Source organism: Scyliorhinus canicula, chromosome 8 (genome assembly GCF_902713615.1).
Source record: "Scyliorhinus canicula chromosome 8, sScyCan1.1, whole genome shotgun sequence".
Classification (NCBI taxonomy): Eukaryota; Metazoa; Chordata; class Chondrichthyes; order Carcharhiniformes; family Scyliorhinidae; genus Scyliorhinus; species Scyliorhinus canicula.
Window position 1 is genome coordinate 42582812 of NC_052153.1, and position 19221 is coordinate 42602032.

A 19221-nucleotide genomic window follows, 5' to 3' on the forward strand; every position below is an offset into this window, starting at 1 on the left:
GCCACATGTCATTAAACATGTCCATCAACAACAGTACCAACCGGTCCGCAAACCTCTTATAAAATTCCACTGGGAACCCATCTGACCCAGATGCCTTGCCTGTCTTCTTTTTCCCTATAGCCTTCCAAACCTCTTCAATCCCTGATGGTTCCTCCAGCCCAGCACTATCCTCCTCCACCCTAAGGCACTCCAATCCCTCCAAAGACTCCACCATATCTGACTCACCCCCTGGCGGCTCCGACCGCTTTTTATAAAGCTCCTCAAATGCCCTATTCAACTTCAACGGTGCATAAACCAAAATCCCACTAGCATCCTCTACCTGAACAATCTCCTGGGAGGTCGCCTGCCTCCTAAGCTGGCCAGCCAATAGACGACTGGCCTTCTCTCCAGACTCATACATTGCTCCTTTTTACCCGCCTCAACTGGTGCACCGCTTTATCTGTGGACAACAGATCAAACTGTGTCTGCAGTTCCTTTCTACTGGCCAATTGGATTTTCCGAGTACTTGTCATCAACCTCCAAAATTCCATCTACCAACCAACCACTGGCTCCTGACTCCATCTCAACCTGTGTCTTATGCAAGGTTATCTGTCCTTTCACCACCGCTTTCATAGCCTCCCATAGCACCAACGTTAAAACCTCCCCATTTTTAGTAAACTCCACATATTCATCAATTACCCTTGCAATCTTCACACAAAACTACTTCCATCCAAACTCCACACCGGCCCCCTTTCCAAGACCATATCCACACGGTGGATCATGCACCTGCCCCCCTGATCTGCCACCACCTTCTCCATCTGGAACTGCACTCTCTTGTTAATCAGTATTGCTCCCATTTAATTGCTGTGTGTGCGCGCGCGTGCGTGCGTGTGTGTGCAGGGGGATGGCGGGTGTGGTGACCGAGGGGGATGGTTGTGACGTTAACCGGCTGTTATACCGGGAATTGTAAACGTTCTACCATTGCCTGGGTAACTCCTCCATATCTGGTCACATTGTCCACTAAGCTCAGGATTTATGGAAGGTCGTGAGCACCAGAGAGCCTGCGCATCCCATGTTATTCCCACGTATGTCTCCTGAAGGATCGCCGCCCATATCTTCAGTCATAGTCGACCCAAAATATTATTTGTTCCTCTCCACAAATACTGCCAGACCTGCTGAGTTTATCCAGCATTTTCAGTTTTTATTTCAGATTTGTAGCATCCGCAGTATTTGCTTATTTTACCCACAAATGTCTGTGCCTACAGGGTAAAAGAATCTGCATGTAATTGTAATGCATAAACAACCAAGTTAAAGAGCCAGGAAGATTAATAGAAACGCTGTATTTGAAGAGATCCCACTTTGGATTAAATGGATATTTACTTCTGAGTGTTGATTTTCTGCTGTACCCTATTATAAAAGTAATATTGGGACAGCACGGTAGTTCAGTGGTTAGCACTGTTGCTTCATAGCTCCAGGGTTCCAGGTTCGATTCCTGGCTTGCATCACTGTCTGTGCGGAGTCTGCACGTTCTCCCTGTGTTTCCTCCGGGTCCTCCGGTTTCCTCCTCCCCTCCCCTAATGACTGTTAGGTAATTTGGACATTCTGAATTTTCCCTCTGTGTCTCCGAACAGGCGCCAGAGTGTGGCAACTAGGGGTTTCATAGATTATCATAGAATTTACAGTGCAGAAGGAGGCCATTCGGCCCATCGAGTCTGCACCGGCTCTTGGAAAGAGCACCCTACCCAAGGTCAATACCTCCACCCTATCCCCATAACCCAGTAACCCCACCCAACATTAACGACAATTTATCATGGCCAATCCACCTAACCTGCACATCTTTGGACTGTGGGAGGAAACCAACGCACACACTGGGAGGATGTGCAGACTCCACACAGACAGTGACCCAAGCCAGAATCGAACCTGGGACCCTGGAGCTCTGAAGCAATTGTGCTATCCACAATGCTACCGTGCTGCCCTTACAGCACGGCACAGGGTGTTTACAGTGACTTCATTGCAGTGTTAATGTAAGCCTACTAGTGACCATAAAGAATATTTTAAAAAATGATGGATGCAGTTTGTTTGAGAAGGATATTAAAGCTTTGTCCAATTTTAGAGTGCTGCTTTAATCACGAGCCTGGAGCACAATGTGTTGGAAAACACTTTATTCAAGCTATGTCCGAAGCCAACATAGTGCGAATGTGCTGTCTTCATATCTGATGTGAAGCAGTGATCTCGATCAGGCGGTATGTTATGGCTTTATGTTAACCTGGTGCATTTTGTAATTTAGTACCAGCCGTAAAAACAATTATAAGCCAGTATTCCGCTTGTTAAGGCCTAAGCAACTTCAAGCATAGACACTAGTGGTGGAGTGATTAAAATCAGAGATACTCAAGGCCAGAATTGGGTGAGCACAGTTATCTTGGAATCTGGGGCAGGAGTAGATTAGAGAGATGGGCGGTGCAAGGCCGTGGAGGGATTAGAAACAAGGATGGAGGTTTTGAAATCAAGACCAGGAAACAAAAGTTCAAAAATCTTGGTCCTGGGGCAGCACGGTGGTGCAGTGGGTTAGCCCTGCTGCCTCACGGCGCCGAGGTCACAGGTTCGATCCCGGCTCTGGGTCACTGTCCGTGTGGAGTTTGCACATTCTCCCATGTTTGCGTGGGTTTCGCCCCCCCCCCACAACCCAAAGATGTGCAGGCTAGGTGGATTGGCCATGGTACATTTCCCCTTAAGTGGAAAATATGAATTGGATACTCTAAATTTATTTTAAGAAAAATCTTGGTCCTGGTCAAATTGCAGTGTGGAATTTTTCTGATATAGGGTGCGATTTATTGGAAATGGTGGTAACGAGCGCAAACTGCCATGAGTTTCCCGATGCTCGACCCTGCGAGGCGTCACAGGTATCAAACGCTAATTGGTACAATTAGCAAGGTCCCATGAGCTTCTCGCCGCAAATGATGGTCACGCTGGCTTGCCAGGACCCTGCCCCCCAGCTCCCTGCTAACAAGGGAGAGCAGCACTCCGATCCTGCAGAGCAAACGCCACACAGCTCACAGCCATGCCACCAAGGAGATCAGCTCCACGATTCGGGGATGCCGATCTGACCAGATTGTTGGATGCGGTTGAGAGCAGACAGATTGAGACCAGACAGGATGTCATGTTCCCCTGAGGGGCTCGGAGGGTCAGCCACAGGGCAGCCAGCGTCGCCTGGGAGGAGGTGGCAGTGGCCGTCAGCTCGGGGAGTGTCACCAGGAAGACCAGCACCTAGTGTTGTAAGAAGATCAACAACCTCCACTGGGCCACACAGGTGGGTTGGCAACGGCCCCCTGGCACCGGGCGGCAGAGTGCTGGACATCAGAGACTCACCCCCTACAGGTAACCGGTGTAAGGTCGCAGGGATGGCAGATCAGTCACTAACCTAGAAGTTGGCGTACGTCGCGGAGGTGAGGATCCAAAGGCCACCGCCCAAATGATCTGTCCGACGTGAGTTAATGCCATATGCTGACCCATTCCCCCCCCCCCCCCCCCCCCCCCCCGGCGGAGGTGAGGATCCAAAGGCCACCGCCCAAATGATCTGTCCGACGTGAGTTAATGCCATATGCTGACCCATTCCTCCTCCTCCTCCTCCTCCTCCTCCCCCCCCCCCCCCCCCCGCACGGGAGGGGCCCAGCTGGGTCCCAGTCAGATGCTGAGCCTCTGTACAAGTTTACCCGGAGATGATGCAGTCAGTAGGGTGCGGCTGTTACATTCAGAAGGGGATGTCAGTGACACTCCAGCAGGTCCAGAGCAGTTGGAGGAGCCTCAGAGACTATGGGCGCAGCGGATAGTGCCGGCAATGTGTGGCACTCAGCAGCCAGGCAGGAGTCAAACTATGGCATATGGGAAGGGGGGGATGTGATGGCGGACGAAGCCACATCTTACATGAAATGGTCGAGGATGAGGGCCAACTTGACCCTCCGGGTTTGCCAGACCCTCTCCTCTGCCGCCTATCCCCCATCCTCCACCTGTTCCTGCAGATATCCAGCCCCTCCTGGTGCAGCAGCTCCTCGCCCTCCTCCACGAGTGGCCACATGTTCCTCTCCCTCCACCTCCAGCACGTTACCCTGCTGCTGTGCCAGGTTATGGAGGACACAGCAGACCACCACAAAGTGGGCGAACCTCTTGTGTACTGCCATGCTCCACCAAACATGGTCAAGGCATCGGAACCGCATCTTGAGGAGTCCGATGCACCGCTCAATGACAGCCCGGGTGGCGACGTAGGCCTCATTACATAGAATTTACAGTGCAGAAGGAGGCCATTCGGCCCATCAAGTCTGCACCGGCTCTTGGAAAGAGCACCCTACCCAAGGTCAACACCTCCACCCTATCCCCATAACCCAGTAAACCCACCCAACACTAAGGGAAATTTTGGACACTAAGGGCAATTTAGCATGGCCAATCCACCTAACCTGCACATCTTTGGACTGTGGGAGCACCCGGAGGAAACCCACGCACACACGGGGAGGATGTGCAGACTCCACACAGACAGTGAACCAAGCCGGAATCGAACCTGGGACCCTGGAGCTGTGAAGCAATTGTGCTATCCACAAGGCTACCGTGCTGCCCAGAGACTCATTGTATCGCGTCTCTGCATTGGTCACCGACCTCTGTACCTGCGTCAATAGCTAGGTCATCACCGGGTACCCCTTATCCCCCAAGACCGAACTGGCCATCCTGAGGTGGTCCTCAAGAGGCTGGGGATGTCTGACTATCCAAGGATATAGTTGTCGTGCACATTCCCTGGCAAGCGTGCACGCGAGCTGGATGTTCAGGGAGTGGAACCCCCTGATGGCCCGATGCACGCAAGATCATCTGTTACCCTGGACCTGGGGTATTCTGGCGATGGTGGTGAATCCTGCTGTTTGGGCATCTTGTTGGGCCTAGTCCATGCCCGAGCAAACAGGGCATCCATGATCTCATGGATGCTCTTGTCAGCTGTTGCTTGTGAGATGCCACACTAGTCCTTGTTTAAGCACTGGAATGATCCTGAGGCTTATAAACTCAGGGCTACCACTAGAAAGGCGGAGGCACAGTGGAGGAAGGCACAAGGGGCAGTGTACGAACATGGTGAAAAGGCGAGTAGGATGCTGGCTCATCAGCTCCGTAAGCGGGATGCGGCTAAGGAGATTGCTGGAGTGAGAGACAAGAGTGGGAATGTGGTGCGGAAGGGGGTAGAGGTAAATGAGGTCTTCAAGGACTTTTACGGGGAACTGTACCGGTCGGAGCCAACGGGGGAGAGGAGGGGAATGGAGAGGTTCCTTGACAGGCTTTCTTTCCCGAAGGTGCAGGAGGAGAAGGTGGAGGGGCTGGGTGCGCCAATTGAGCTGGAGGAGCTAGTTAAGGGGATCGGGCAGATGCAGTCAGGGAAGGCACCGGGGCCGGATGGGTTCCTGGTGGAATTTTATAAAAAGTTTGTGGACCTAGTGGGCCCCTTGCTGGTGCGGACACTCAACGAAGCGTGGGAAGGGGGGGACTTTGCCCCCGACGATGTCACGGGCGCTGATCTCGTTAATTTTAAAGAAGGACAAGGACCCCCAGCAGTGTTGTTCATACAGGCCCATATCTCTCCTCAACGTGGATGCTAAGGTGCTGGCAAAAATCCTGGCCACCAGGATAGAGGACTGTGTGCCAGGGGTTGTGCATGAGGACCAGACAGGTTTTGTGAAGGGAAGGCAGCTGAACACGAATGTGCGGAGATTGCTGAATGTCATTATGATGCCGGCGATTGGAGGGGGAGGCAGAGATAGTGGTGGCGCAATATGCGGAGAAGGCCTTCGATAGAGTGGAGTGGGGGTACCTATGGGAGGTGTTGGGGAGGTTTGGATTTGGTGAAGGGTTCATTAGATGGGTAAGGCTGCTATATGAGGCCCCGATGGCGTGCGTGGCCACGAATAGGAGGAGGTCGGAGTACTTCCGGCTTTACCGAGGGACCAGGCAGGGTTGCCCCTTGTCCCCCTTGTTGTTTGCACTGGCAATCGAGCCGCTGGCGATGGCATTGAGAGATTCAGAGAGGTGGAGAGGCTTGGTGCGAGGTGGAGAGGAACATAGGGTGTCGTTGTATGCCGATGACCTGTTACTGTATGTGGCGGACCCGGTGGGAGGGATGCCGGGAGTGATGGAGTTACTAGCCGAGTTTGGGACCTTCTCAGGTTATAAATTAAACTTAGGCAAGAGCGACGTGTTTGTGGTGCACCCTGGAGACCAGGAGGAAGGAATTGGTAGGCTCCCGCTTAGGCGGGCAGGGGAGAGCTTTAGGTACCTGGGGGTGCAAGTGGCCAGGGACTGGGGGACTCTCCACAAGCATAACTTTACCAGACTGGTAGATCAGATGGAGGAGGGGTTCAGGAGGTGGGACATGCTGCCATTGTCGTTGGCGGGGAGGGTGCAGTCCGTCAAAATGACAGTGCTTCCGAGGTTCTTTTTCAGTGCCTGCCCATATTTATCCCCAGGGCCTTCTTTAGGAGAGTGACCGGCAGTATTCTGAGCTTTGTGTGGGCACATGGGACTCCGAGAGTGAGGAGGGTGTTCCTGGAGCGAGGAAGGGATAGAGGCGGGCTGGCGCTGCCCAACCTTCTGGGGTACTATTGGGCAGCCAATGTGTCAATGGTGCGTAAATGGGTGATGGAGGGGGGAGGGGCGGCGTGGAAAAGAATGGAGATGGCGTCATGTAGAGGTACGAGCCTGGGTGCCTTGGTAACGGCACCGTTGCCGCTCTCCCCTAAGAGGTTTACCACGAGCCCGGTGGTGGCGGCGACCCTAAGAATCTGGGGACAGTGGAGACGGCATCGGGGGGAAACAGGGGGCTCGATGGAGGCTCCACTGGGTGGCAACCATCGGTTCATCCCGGGGAACACGGATGGGGGATTCAGGGGGTGGCAAAGGGCGGGCATCAGCAAATTGAGGGACCTGTTTATTGGCGGGAGGTTTGCGGGCCTGGGGGAACTGGAAGATAAATTTGGCCTTCCCCAGGGGAACATGTTCAGATACCTGCAGGTAAAGGCGTTTGCTAGGCGACAGGTAGAGGGATTCCCTTTGCTGACCTCGCAGGGGACGATGGACAGAGTGCTTTCGGGGGTGTGGGTAGGAGAGGGGAAGGTGTCTGACATCTATAAGGTAATGCAGGAGGTGGAGGAGTCGTCAGTGGAGGAGCTGAAGGCTAAATGGGAGGAGGAACTCGGGGAGCAGATAGAGGACGGGACTTGGGCGGAGGCCTTGGAGAGAGTCAACTCTTCCTCCTCATGTGCGAGGCTTAGTCTCATCCAATTTAAGGTGCTGCACCGGGCCCACATGTCCGGGACTAGGATGAGTAGGTTCTTCGGGGGTGAGGACAGGTGCACCAGATGTTCGGGGAGTCCTGCGAACCACGCCCATATGTTCTGGGCATGCCCAGCACTGGAAGAATTCTGGAAGGGGGTGGCGGGGACGGTGTCGAGGGTGGTTGGATCCAGGGTCAAACCAGGGTGGGGACTCGCGATTTTTGGAGTTGCGGTAGAGCCGGGAGTGCAGGAGGCGAAAGAGGCCGGGGTCCTGGCCTTTGCGTCCCTAGTAGCCCATCGAAGGATTCTGTTACAATGGAAGGATGCAAGGCCCCCAAGCGTGTAGACCTGGATCAGTGACATGGCGGGATTTATAAAATTGGAAAAGGTCAAATTTGCCCTGAGAGGATCAATACAAGGGTTCTATAAACGATGGCAGCCTTTTCTGGACTTCCTGGCTCAGAGATAGGTAACTGGGGGGGGGGGGGGTTGCATTATTGTAGTGTTTATTCTGTAACTTTATAGTGTGTTAATTTGCGTTGTTGTTAAAATGCTGGGTTGTTCATGGGGATGGGGTTGTTAATATTATTGTTATTTTCGGTATTTTACTAAGGTGCATCAATGTTGTATAAAATCAAAATTTCTCAATAAAAATTATTTTAAAAAAAATAAATAAATAAACTCAGGGCCGCGGTGACCTTGATGGGCACCGGCAGTGGGTATCCTCCTCCTGGTGTGAAGTCTGTGAGGACATGGCACAGGTGCGGCACCATCCCCTTGTTGAGGTGGAGCTTCCTACAACACATTATGTCCGTCATCCGTTCAAAAAACCAGTAATTCCTGTATCGATTGGGCTGTCACTGGCCTGCCCCTTTGGCCCCTCCCTGGCCTGATGGGTGGCTGGGTCCTCAGTGTGCAGGGCGGGGTCTGTCGACGCTGCTGTTACTGCCACCTCTGGCGTCTGGCCTACCATCAGCGCTGCGAGGGCAGCCTCCGCGGGGTCCAAGATATCATCTGTCCTGTGTAATATCTGTTGGGAATTGGGGAGGGGTGAGACTGACAACCAGTGGTGTCTTCTATCCCATGACCCTCCATTCCCTCATTGCATTCCCACTCCCACATCCCCTGTCATCCAAAACGCCCAGCCAATGCACTCCCAGCAACAGAGGGGGCCCCTGGTCACCGACCCCACAAATTGCACACCAGACACCCGCACGTAACGTTACCTGGACCGGACGCTGGTCCCCTCCCCGATGCACACACCTACCCTCTGGTCACCGAGATGTCCCCGGTGCTGGGGCCCAGCCCCTGGGTGTTCGGATTTGTCGCTGCGTCCGTGGTGTTGCTTACTGCATTGTTCAGGCACAGTATCCATGCATGACGGTCTGATTGGGATGATAGGCAATAACCTCCACGTGCTATAAGGTATGCTTACCCGCAGCAAAAGCCTGCAGGTGTGGGGCCAAGGCCTCCACGGTCAGTAGGAGTTGTGGGGGCTCGGTGGGATAGACAGGCAGGGGCTGGCGTTGCCCCCGTAACAGGTGCACACGATCCAGGGTTGGCATGGTGGACCCGCGGGTGCTGAGCCCCCCTCCCCCTCAACCCAAGGTCGAGCCCCCACCCGAGCAGCAACCCCAGTGCCCCTGGAGTCGTTGCCTGAGAGTGTAAATGGCCAGTCACCACCTCAGGTCCCCACAGCAGCTATCTGCCAGCTTCACGTTTTTAAAAGGTGTATTAATCAGCGCCCAAATGACCACTTGCTGGGGAGGCGGTTAGATCACGGAGGCCGTTAGATTGGGGGTTGCTTCTGATAATTGTATGGAGATTGGCCTTAAGTGGCGATTATTGGTTTCACACCGCAGCACGGCGGAATCCTGATTTTGCCAATGGCAGCGGGCTGGTTAGCTTGCATATTGATTGAAGTCCAGCAGTTCTTGATTTTGGCCTCTCCCGCGATCTAAAGGCCGTGTCGCGCTCTCGCTCAAGTGCAATGCGGCAATTAAGTTGTGCCCATAATCTTTCACGTGCAGTACTGTTTCTTCTCTAGCCTACTGAACACCAAGATCCATAGTGAGCGAAGGTGAATGTCCACCAGCATCTCAAGCAACTGAGATTGAGCAATAAAAGCTGCTTTGCCTGCATCGTTTACTTCCCATGACACACTGCCTTTCTCTTACCTTCTTCATTTGTTTATTTGTTTGCTTTCTTATTCTGTTCTTAGTTTCTCTTTTGCTCTGTAGCCTCTTCTTGTTTGCCTTTTGCATGATTTCAAACTTTCATATTCATTTTATAGCAGATTTGGTTTGGCATTTGATGATTTCAGATTTATTGCTTTAAAAATAACATTTGGTTTCTGTTCCTTGAACCAAGGGCTAATGCTCTCTGCGGCTGCAAGCACATTGTAAACTTGTTTAAAACTTCCATAATCTGTGTCCATCTACACCATAGGTCACAGTCTGAAGGCAATCAAGAAGTTAAACCTTTTATTTTTGAACTTCCAGTGCTACTGTACACCTTAATGGTTTATCAATGGGAATTTTGTGCATTTCATTTTCCAGTTCATTAGCGCTGATATATATGGAGTGTTCTGTCGTGTGTTCTGTGACTTTGGAGACCAGTTTGAAGTAGCTGATCCGAATGGAGAAGAACCGAAAGAAATCTTCATTCAAAATATCACAAAGGTAATAATCTGCAGAAAATCACCTTCACTGACATGCAGCATTTTATGCTAGCTCACGATCCTGGTTATTCAGTGAAAATATAGAAAAGCATTGCATGGTGCTTCAGTGGTGATATCAAAGAAATTTGTTGAATTAGATTATGTAAAGAGATAAAGCTGACAGCTTTTTTGACACTGATTAGAAACAAGGTTATAGAAACTTAGAAAATATGAGCTGGACTAGACCATTCAGCCCTTCGAGCTTGCTTAGCCATTCAATATGATCATGGCTGATCGTCCAACTCAGCAACCTGTTTTTGCTTCTCTCGGGCCAGGTCAATCCTCTCATCAAGCAGGATTTAGAAATGAGATCCTATGGGAACACATGACCAATCATAATGGGCACTTCTTTGGCTCAGCAGAGGCTATGATTCGAAAAGTAATTAGAATGTATACAGGGGCTCTACTGCTCTTAAGTGCACAAAATTCTCAGTCATGTAGATAAGTATAGTATGTACACCATAGTGATAGAGGTCTACAGCACAGAAAAGGCCCTTCGGCCCATCGTGTCTGCGCCGGTGAGAAACAACCGATTAACTATTCTAATCCCAGCACTCCGCACGTAGCCGTGTACGCCTTGGCATCGCAAGGACACATTTAAATACTTCTTAAATGTTATAATCTACAGTAATGAAAATATCCAGTAATGATTGTGTATTCAGTATGATACAAGTTTGTTGAGAATTTGTACAGAAACATTGATACAGTCATTGTCGTGGTCCTACAAGGTTTTTCCAACTCTGATGGATTTGTGTATGAGTTTTTCAATATTATTGGTCACACTTGGTTATCTAAATTAAGATATTCATGCCAGGAGATTGCCCGTTCAAACATTAAAAAATATAATATTGGATGTTGTCATAACGAGTCTTGGCACAGCATAACTGGGTGCACATGTTAATGCCTTTGACCTTTTCATTCACAGTCCAATCCTGGAATTGTTACGTGCATGGACAATCATAATCATGGATTGGAAACAGGCCAGTTTGTGACTTTTCGGGAGATCAATGGAATGACAGAGTTAAATGAATCTGTGCAGCAAGTAACTGGTATGCTCTTTCACCAGTGATACTAATTTGAATGATGGTTATTTTAGAGAGGAATGTTATTGTAAAATAGAGTATTTTTATTATGAAATATTCCATTCATCCTACACATGCCATTAAATTTTAATTTATTGCATGATTACAACCTGGTGCATCCAATCTCCTAACTTTCCTAGGAAAGCATTCAGTTGTTTCTTCGAGTCTGGTGTGCTAGCTTTAGTCATCCTTCCTGGCAATCTGCTTCAGCTATTGATTGGACTGTGGAAAGAAACACATATTGAGATCTGTCCCGATACAACAATGATTCTGTGGCTGGCTTTTAGAAAGTTCTCCACAATATCTCATATACTAGGAGAAATTTTAAGTTTGCTTGCTTTATTTTCATTTAGTTCTCCCCAGAATTAACTATTACAATGCTTTTCATCGCTTGCCTTCTTTAATCTTACACTTATCAAAAACCCCTACCCATATGCTAAACTGGAACAAGTCCAAGTCACGAATTCACTCTTTGCTCACTGACCAACATTGGTTCACCAGTGACTTGATTATAAAATTGTCATTCATGTTTTTGGTTTCCGCCATGGGCTCACCTTATCCTATCTCTGTAACCTCCTGCAACCCTCCAAGATCTCTGCACCAGTTCTAGCCTTGCGAGCATCCTCCACTCCCTTCACTCAGCTATTGACAGCTATGTCCTAAGCTTTGATGTTCTCCACCACTCTTCCTTAAGATGCTTCTAAAACATGCCTCTTTGACCCAACTGTTAGTCAAATGTAGCAATGTCTCTTCCTTTGCCTCAATGTTTGCCACACCATGCTGCTGCAGGCAGTTTTTTAAAAAAAATGTAAAGTGCCCAATTCATTTTTAGGGGGCAATTTAGCGTGGCCAATCCCCTACCCTGCATATCTTTGGGTTGCGGGGGGTGAGACCCACGCAGACACATGGAGAATGTGCTAACTCCACACGAACAATGACCCAGAGCCAGGATTGAACCCGGGTCCTCAGCACTGTGAGGCAGCAGTGCGCCACCATGCTTCCCCCTGCTGTTAGGCAGCTTAATGTTACATTCCAGAAAGTCAGATGGTGAAGGATCGACCTGGAGTCAATCTTTACAAAATTGTATCTGTATATATTTACAGAGACACACATTCCAAACATGCACATCTTCATCTAAAAATTACAATTTCAGTATGTTCCTTTTTATAGGGGTGCAATTTTATCCTTGGTTAATGCCTATTACCTGCATGCAATTAAATACCATTAATATACAATGAACAAAAGGGTATTTTCCTCATTTTAAGGTACTATGTAGATGTGAATTGCTGTTGAACATGGGCACTGGTTATGGAATGAGCACCAGATCTAGCTATAGTCTGCATGGATTGGCCGCCTTAATCTGAAACGTTGTCAATAGTTTAAAAAAATATTGACACAGATTTTCCGACTGCAGTGAGATTGACAGCATGTATCATGTTGTCTAGCACACCAAACTTACTTCAGGATTGCTGTTTTTTTTGATTGGAGTATGAAATAGAGGTGAATTAAGCACTCGGCAGCTGTCCAAAAATTGAAATGGCGGCGGATTAGCTTTTTATTGCTGTGGGATGGTCTAAGTGAATAGAAATTTATTGAAAAGTTCTGTGCTTGAATTTGTGCTATCCAAATCCTTTCGGACTACAAAAATTTACGTGATGTATTTACCTTCCTCGAATTGATGGGCGTGAAATGTTTTTGAGGTATGTGTACTTCGTAATTGCATAATTAATTGAAACAAATTAGGAGTTAATGGAATATGTTGTGTCAGTGGCTTTAGTAAGGCTGAACACTGGGGAGAGGGTCATTTGCAGTACGTAGGGAGCATTGCCATCTCTGAGAATTGCCATCTCAGGGGTGCTGTTTTTCAGATGCGATATTAAATTGAGACCACAGCAGCCTGCTTGGGGATGTAAAAGATCCCATGGCACTGTTTTGAAGGAGAGCAGGGTAGTTGGCCTCAATCCTGGTCACTGAAAACAGATGATCTAGTCATTATCACGTTGCCTTTTGTGGGAGTTTGCTGGGTGATTAGCTGTCATGTTTCCTCCATTGAGGCAGCACAGTGGCACAGTGGTTAGCACTGCGATCTCACGGCGCCGAGGTCCAAGGTTCGATCCCGGCTCTGGGTCACTGTCTGTGTGGAGTTTGCACATTCTCCCCGTGTTTGCGTGGGTTTCGCCCCCACAACCCAAAGATGTGCAAGGTAGGTGGATTGTACACACTAAATTGCCCCTTAATTGGAAAAAAATGAATTGGGTACTCTAAATTTATTTTTAAAAAGTTTTCTCCGTTGCAACAGTTACTACACTTCATAAAGTTCTTAAGTGGCTGTAAAGCACTTTTAATAATTTTCTTTTTAAAATTGGCTGTGTTTGTTGGCAACGCCTTGCATGGTCAATTGTACGCAAGCCCGCCATCTTTGTAGGGGGTAATGTACAGAAGGATGCATGCACATTCATCACCCTGGGAATTGTAACTATTACAGTGCTGGCAGCATCAAATTAACAATCCCCTCAACCCACAGGTCACCAGACACAGGACTAGAAAGAGCAAGTTCCAAATGGGCGCACTGCTTTTGCCCATCCTCACCCCAACCATCAACTAAAATGAACATTATATTCATGTCTTTTTAGAAATTGATTAAAAGATGAAATATCAAACCAAATGGCTGTGGAGAGAGAGAAGCAGGAGAGGCAATGACCAAGAAATGGCTGTGCCCAAAGTCCCTGCCCACTTTGCGGATCAAGAAGCGTTGATTTATTGAAATTTTAGGTCAACCATTCATGAACTGTAATTCAGAGGAATGGTCTAACTGGTTTTTATTTGTGGTGTAAATAGTTTTCGGGATACATGGGAAATGAAAGAAGATTCATTATTAAAAGTTTGAAGACAGCCGAAAAGTACCAGTGACATTTAAGGGGCATCTTGACAATACATGAATAGGATGGGAATAGAGGGATACGGACCCAGGAAGTGTAGAAGATTTTAGTTTAGACGGGCAGCATGGTCGGAAGGCTGAAGGGCCTGTTCCTGTGCTTTACTTTTCTTTGTTCACTGTTTGTGGATGGAATTGTCTCTTGCAAATTGTCCTTGGATTCTACCCATGCACTGACAAATACACATGTGCAGACAGGTATCGCGACTATCCTGTGTTGGCAGGAGATAGTTCAAATTCATATTGTAAATGAGCACAGAAGATACGGCATGGCATATTAAAATTAGAGATCTCAGGTGCAGGAAGTTGATACTCAAAGATCACAATAATTTAAACTTTGTTGTATTACTTTTAACAACTGGAAGTTAAACATGATCTTGGAGCAATAAATCACATGGCTGCCAATCCTTTGAGTTGATTCTTTTGAAGTGACTATGATGTGAAAACCAGTTTAAAAACAGAAAATTAGGCAGGGGCATGACAATTATCGTTATTATGTTTTCAGCAAGGTTAATGGAGTAGATGCGGAAAACACTCAGAAAAATAAGAGGGTACGATTTAACCACCGCGTTGTGCTCGGCGCGGATCAGAGCGCGCCAGTTAAATAGCAGGAAAGGCCTAAATCGACTATTCGGTGTGCAACTTAACTGGCCCGCTATCGATGGCGAGTTCCGGATCTCTCCCAAATATGCCGAGAGTATCTGTAACCGTCATTTGCATTTGTTTCCATCTCATTAGTGAGATTTAAGTTGAATATAACGACCTCGGGGGGGGGGGGGGGGGGGGGGGCTCATTTGCCTCTGTGAGACCTTCAAGCCATCTTTAAATATTTTGGAAACCCATAACAGGGAAACTACAGCTGCTGCAGTCTGTCCTACAAATCACTTCCAGGGCACAGCCCTGTACTGGGTTCTATGCTGAAGGTTATTTAAATTCCTTTTGACTGTGAGCAGCCTCTAGCTTCACAGTTGAAGGCTATTGCTAATGAGGAATTGGCCTTGTTAATTGTGAGAGCCCTTTCCAGCTGCAGGTTGTGTTTGCTGCTTGCTACTGCTATAAATGCCTGGATGATGTAGCTGAGAATGTGGGTGCTGCTGCCATTTCAGCTTGCCTGCTTCTTCTCCTTGGTCTTGTTGCTTTCTGAATGAAGAGAAGGAAGAAAGAAGGTAGTTGCATATGAAATGAAATGAAAATCGCTTATTCTCACATGTAGGCTTCAATGAAGTTACTGTGAAAAGCCCCTAGTCGCCACATTCCCACGCCTGTTCGGGGAGGCTGGTACGGGAATCGAACCGTGCTGCTGGCCTGCTTGGTCTGCTTTAAAAGCCAGCGATTTAGCCGAGTGAGCTAAACCAGCCCCTGTCTCTTTAACCTGAAGGTGGTGAGAGCAGAATTTTGACAGGCCTACTATCAGGCTGAGGATGGAAGAGGACTTGCTCGGGCAGTCTGTGGATGTTTTTACATTTCTGTTTTGTGTGTTGACTTGTGTATTTTGTTCTGGTCCTGTGGGTGACCTGTTAATGCACTTGTGTTCCTGTGGCCCGGTCCTCTGACAGGGTGGTGATGGAAGATTGGATGCTGCGGGAGAGAGGGGCGACAGCCCGGCTCGACTGCGCAGCTCAAGAGATTGTGTCCGGATACTTTAATGGACTACGGGTGACTTTTTAAGTTCAGTAGCAATCTGCTGTTCCCATTATGGGAGCCTTGCGGGTCATTGGTGTTCCTTGTTTCCCTTTTGTTCTGCATTTGGTCTATGTTTGGGGGGGTTTGTATGATGGATACCATGTAACTGCGGCTTTTTTTTTTGCCGTTACAGCCCTTCCTGCCTCTGTGGCCTGGGAGTCGTTGGAATGAGGCACTGCCAGTGCTGTAGAGGTGGGGGGTGGGGGGATGGTTTTCACTTTCTCTCCCTCCTCCGCTATGCTCCATGTTGGTGCAATGTTCCAGTGGTTGGCTCAGCAAGTGCTTTTGCATTAATGCAGGTCCACTGTAGGGGAGGTTGCCTGCTGTGACCCCTCTCGCTTCTGTGGCCTGGTCCCCTGGCATGCACACGCACTCATTCATGCGGTGGTTGCTCTGTATTTTGTCTGGTTTATAATGTGCTGGACCTATTCTGGGCTGAACTGTTTCCCTCTCCAGTGGGGTGGAATGTTTTTCTCTCTCTCCTCCACCTTACTCCAGTACCTTTTAAAGGTGGGCTGGATTGGTGTGCCTTTCTGGTGATGTAGTTCAGGGGGAGGAGGAGGAGAAGGAGGAATGTATCTTTGGTGCCAAGTGATTGGTGTCCTCATTGTATTGTCTTCTGTATTTTGATACAGTCAATATTTTCAGGTTATGTTTGATGCTTGGTACTGCTGGTGGCTGCAAATGCCTGTATGCTGCTGTTGCTGTTTCCTTCCTTTTCTGAAGGACAATTTTTTCTGGGTTCTGATATATTAGGCTCAGGGGGACATATGAATCCAGAAGACAATCTGGTTTGAAGCAAAAAGACACTGTGGGACCTGGTGCCCGACATTGATCTAAATGGGCCACCTGATGACTCCTTGGAAGAAATGCTTTTTCAGATTGCTGATGCTTTTGTTGCTGGTGTGGTGAGTGCTGCATGTAACTGGCACATCACTGTGAGTTAAACATGCTGGAATTCAAGGATGTTTAACTGCACCTTGAGCGCCAGTGGAATATGTGGATGCCAGGATTTGGTTCCGGTGAGATTGGGCCGTGTGCGAGGGCTGGCACAGCTGCGGCTCCTGGACGGAGAATGGCACTGATACATGGAACAAGTAACACATTAATGGACAAATAATTTCTACGACAAGTTCTGTACATGATAACACATTCTCAGGCTTATCCTCTGTCTGTTGAGGAACAAGGTGCTACTGTTTTTATTTCTGAAAATGAGCTGATATAGGTTTGTATTGGTACCAATATGGAACGGTGACGTTTCTTGTTGTTTAATGGTTAGTGTAATATATGGAATGTTAAGTAGTTGATTTTCAAATCTTTGTTACTGTTGACCGTTTAATAAACAAAATATCATCAAGTGGCTTCTTGTGAGCACATGTGCCATGTCTCAGAGGATGATTAGCGCATCGCATTTCAGTCAAACTTCGAAGCCTGAACACTGCCAGAACCATAGAGACAGCAGCCAACAATGAAACACTAAAGAGCTGGGCTTCAGCACTCTGAATATTCCCGCGACCAAAGGATAAGGGTATGGATTGGGGGGATTGGAGGGAGAGCACTAAAGAGTTCTGGGATCTAGGGCCTCCTGATGTGGCCAGGGGTGAGTGTACAGAGCGAGGTTCTTCAGAACAACTGGTTCGCTAGATGGCACTCTGAGAGAAGGGGGACACGTAAGTGTGGGGGAGGCTTGGGGGATTTGAGGATCACAAGGTGGAAGCCGTAACTGATTGTTGGTCTCTTTCCTTCTCCAATTCCTTACCGGTGTAACAGTATGGCTGGTGTTGTTGGTCCTGCACAGGCTGCTAGCTTGGTGTTGGTGGCAGCCTCTGTGGCCAGACGCCAGAGAAGGCAGCCGCACTGACGCAGGCTGGAGGTGGCACCCCATGGGTGCGCGGTAGCACAGTAGTTAGCACTGTTCCTTCACAGCACCAGAGCTCCTGGCTTGGGTCACTGTCTGTGCGGAGTCTGCACTTCTCCCCGTGTGCTTGGGTTTCCTCCGCGTGCTCCGGTTTCCTCAAACAAGTCCCGAAATACGTACTTGTTAGGTAATTTGGACATTCTGAATTCCCCCTCCGTGTACCCGAACAGGTGTCGGAACGTGGCGACTAGGGGATTTTCACAGTAACTTAATTGCAGTGTTAATGTAAGCTTATTTGTGACAATAAAGGTTATTATTATGAGCAGGGGGCCACTGCACATCCTGAAGACCCAGCTGACCATCAAGCCGAGGAGGAGGCCAGCGATGGCCCAAGGTGTACAGGCGTTGGTCTTTTCGATGAGATAGAACATAGAACATAGAACGATACAGCGCAGTACAGGCCCTTCGGCCCTCGATGTTGCACCGACATGGAAAAAATCTAAAGGCCATCTGAGATGACAGAAGGCATGTGCCGCAAGTGACTGCGTCTCAACAAAGAGACAATGCGGCACCTATGTCATGTCCTAGCGGACTTGAAACCCTATGGAGGAGGAGAACACTCACTCCCAGTAGCTGTAAAGGTCACCGGAGCCCTGAACCTTTATGCAGCCAGATAATTCCAGGGCTCGATTGGGGAATTGTGCGGCATTTCCCAAGCTACAGCCCACCATTGCATCCGTGAGGCCACTGGTGCCCTGTATGTCCGGGCATCATGAGCTGGGGCCAGGCCCACCAAAATTCCTGGGCTGCAGGATTCGCCACCATCGCTGGGATGTCCAGGTCAAGGGGGAAATCGATGACGCGCATGTCGCCTTGCAGCACTGGGGCATCAGGGAGTGCCTTTTATTAACAGAAAGGGGTTCCACTCACTGGATTTTTAGCTCGTATGCGACTGCTGCCTCCGAATCACGCACATGTGTGCACGCTTCCCAGGGAGCATGCACGACAGCTACGTCCTGGTACTTTCGGCAATCCCTGGTCTTCAAGGAACACCCCGGGATGATGAATTGGCTGTTGGGTGGTAAGGGATATCCCCTGAGGTCCTGGCTGATGATGCCAGTGACTGAGGCAGAAACCCGATATAACGAGGCCCACGTTGCTATCCGTGCTTGAGTAGTGCATTGGACTGCTCTAATTGCGGTTCTGATGCCTGGACTGCTCTGGTGGTGCACTGCAGTACACCCCCCCCCCCCCCCCCAAATCCCTCCCTCCACCCCTATTCCCCTCCTCCCCACCCAATCTGTCGGTGGCACAGTGGTTAGCACTGCTGCCTCACAGCGCCAGGGACCCAGGTCAATTTTTATCTTGGAAGACTGTCTGTGTGGAGTTTGCACGTTCTCCCCTTGTCAGCGTGGGTTTCCTCCTGGTGCTCTGGTTTTCTTCCACCGTCCAAAGATATGCAGGTTAGGTCCATGAATCTGTAGGTTAGGGGAGGTTACGGGATGGGGCTGGGGAGTGGGCCTAGGTAGATTTGTAAGAACTGAAGGCAGCTATTGTCTCCCTGGTGGCAGGCGCCAGGTTGGCCTCTGGCGCTTCCTCCTCCCTGACAGTGCCCGTAGGGCCCTGGGTGTCTCCATGGGATGGAGGAACAGCTGAATGAGCTCAAGCGG

General features: G+C 49.1%; 1 protein-coding gene across 1 annotated transcript in view; it reads left to right on the forward strand.

Moving 5' to 3' along the window:
- The window catches only part of uba6 (ubiquitin like modifier activating enzyme 6), a 201878-nt gene that overhangs the window by 78761 nt on the left and 103896 nt on the right, over positions 1-19221 (forward strand). The window contains exons 8-9 of the mRNA XM_038804447.1: positions 9833-9955; positions 10919-11042. Of these exons, the coding sequence (XP_038660375.1) occupies positions 9833-9955; positions 10919-11042 (247 nt within the window). The remainder of the gene's footprint in view (positions 1-9832; positions 9956-10918; positions 11043-19221) is intronic.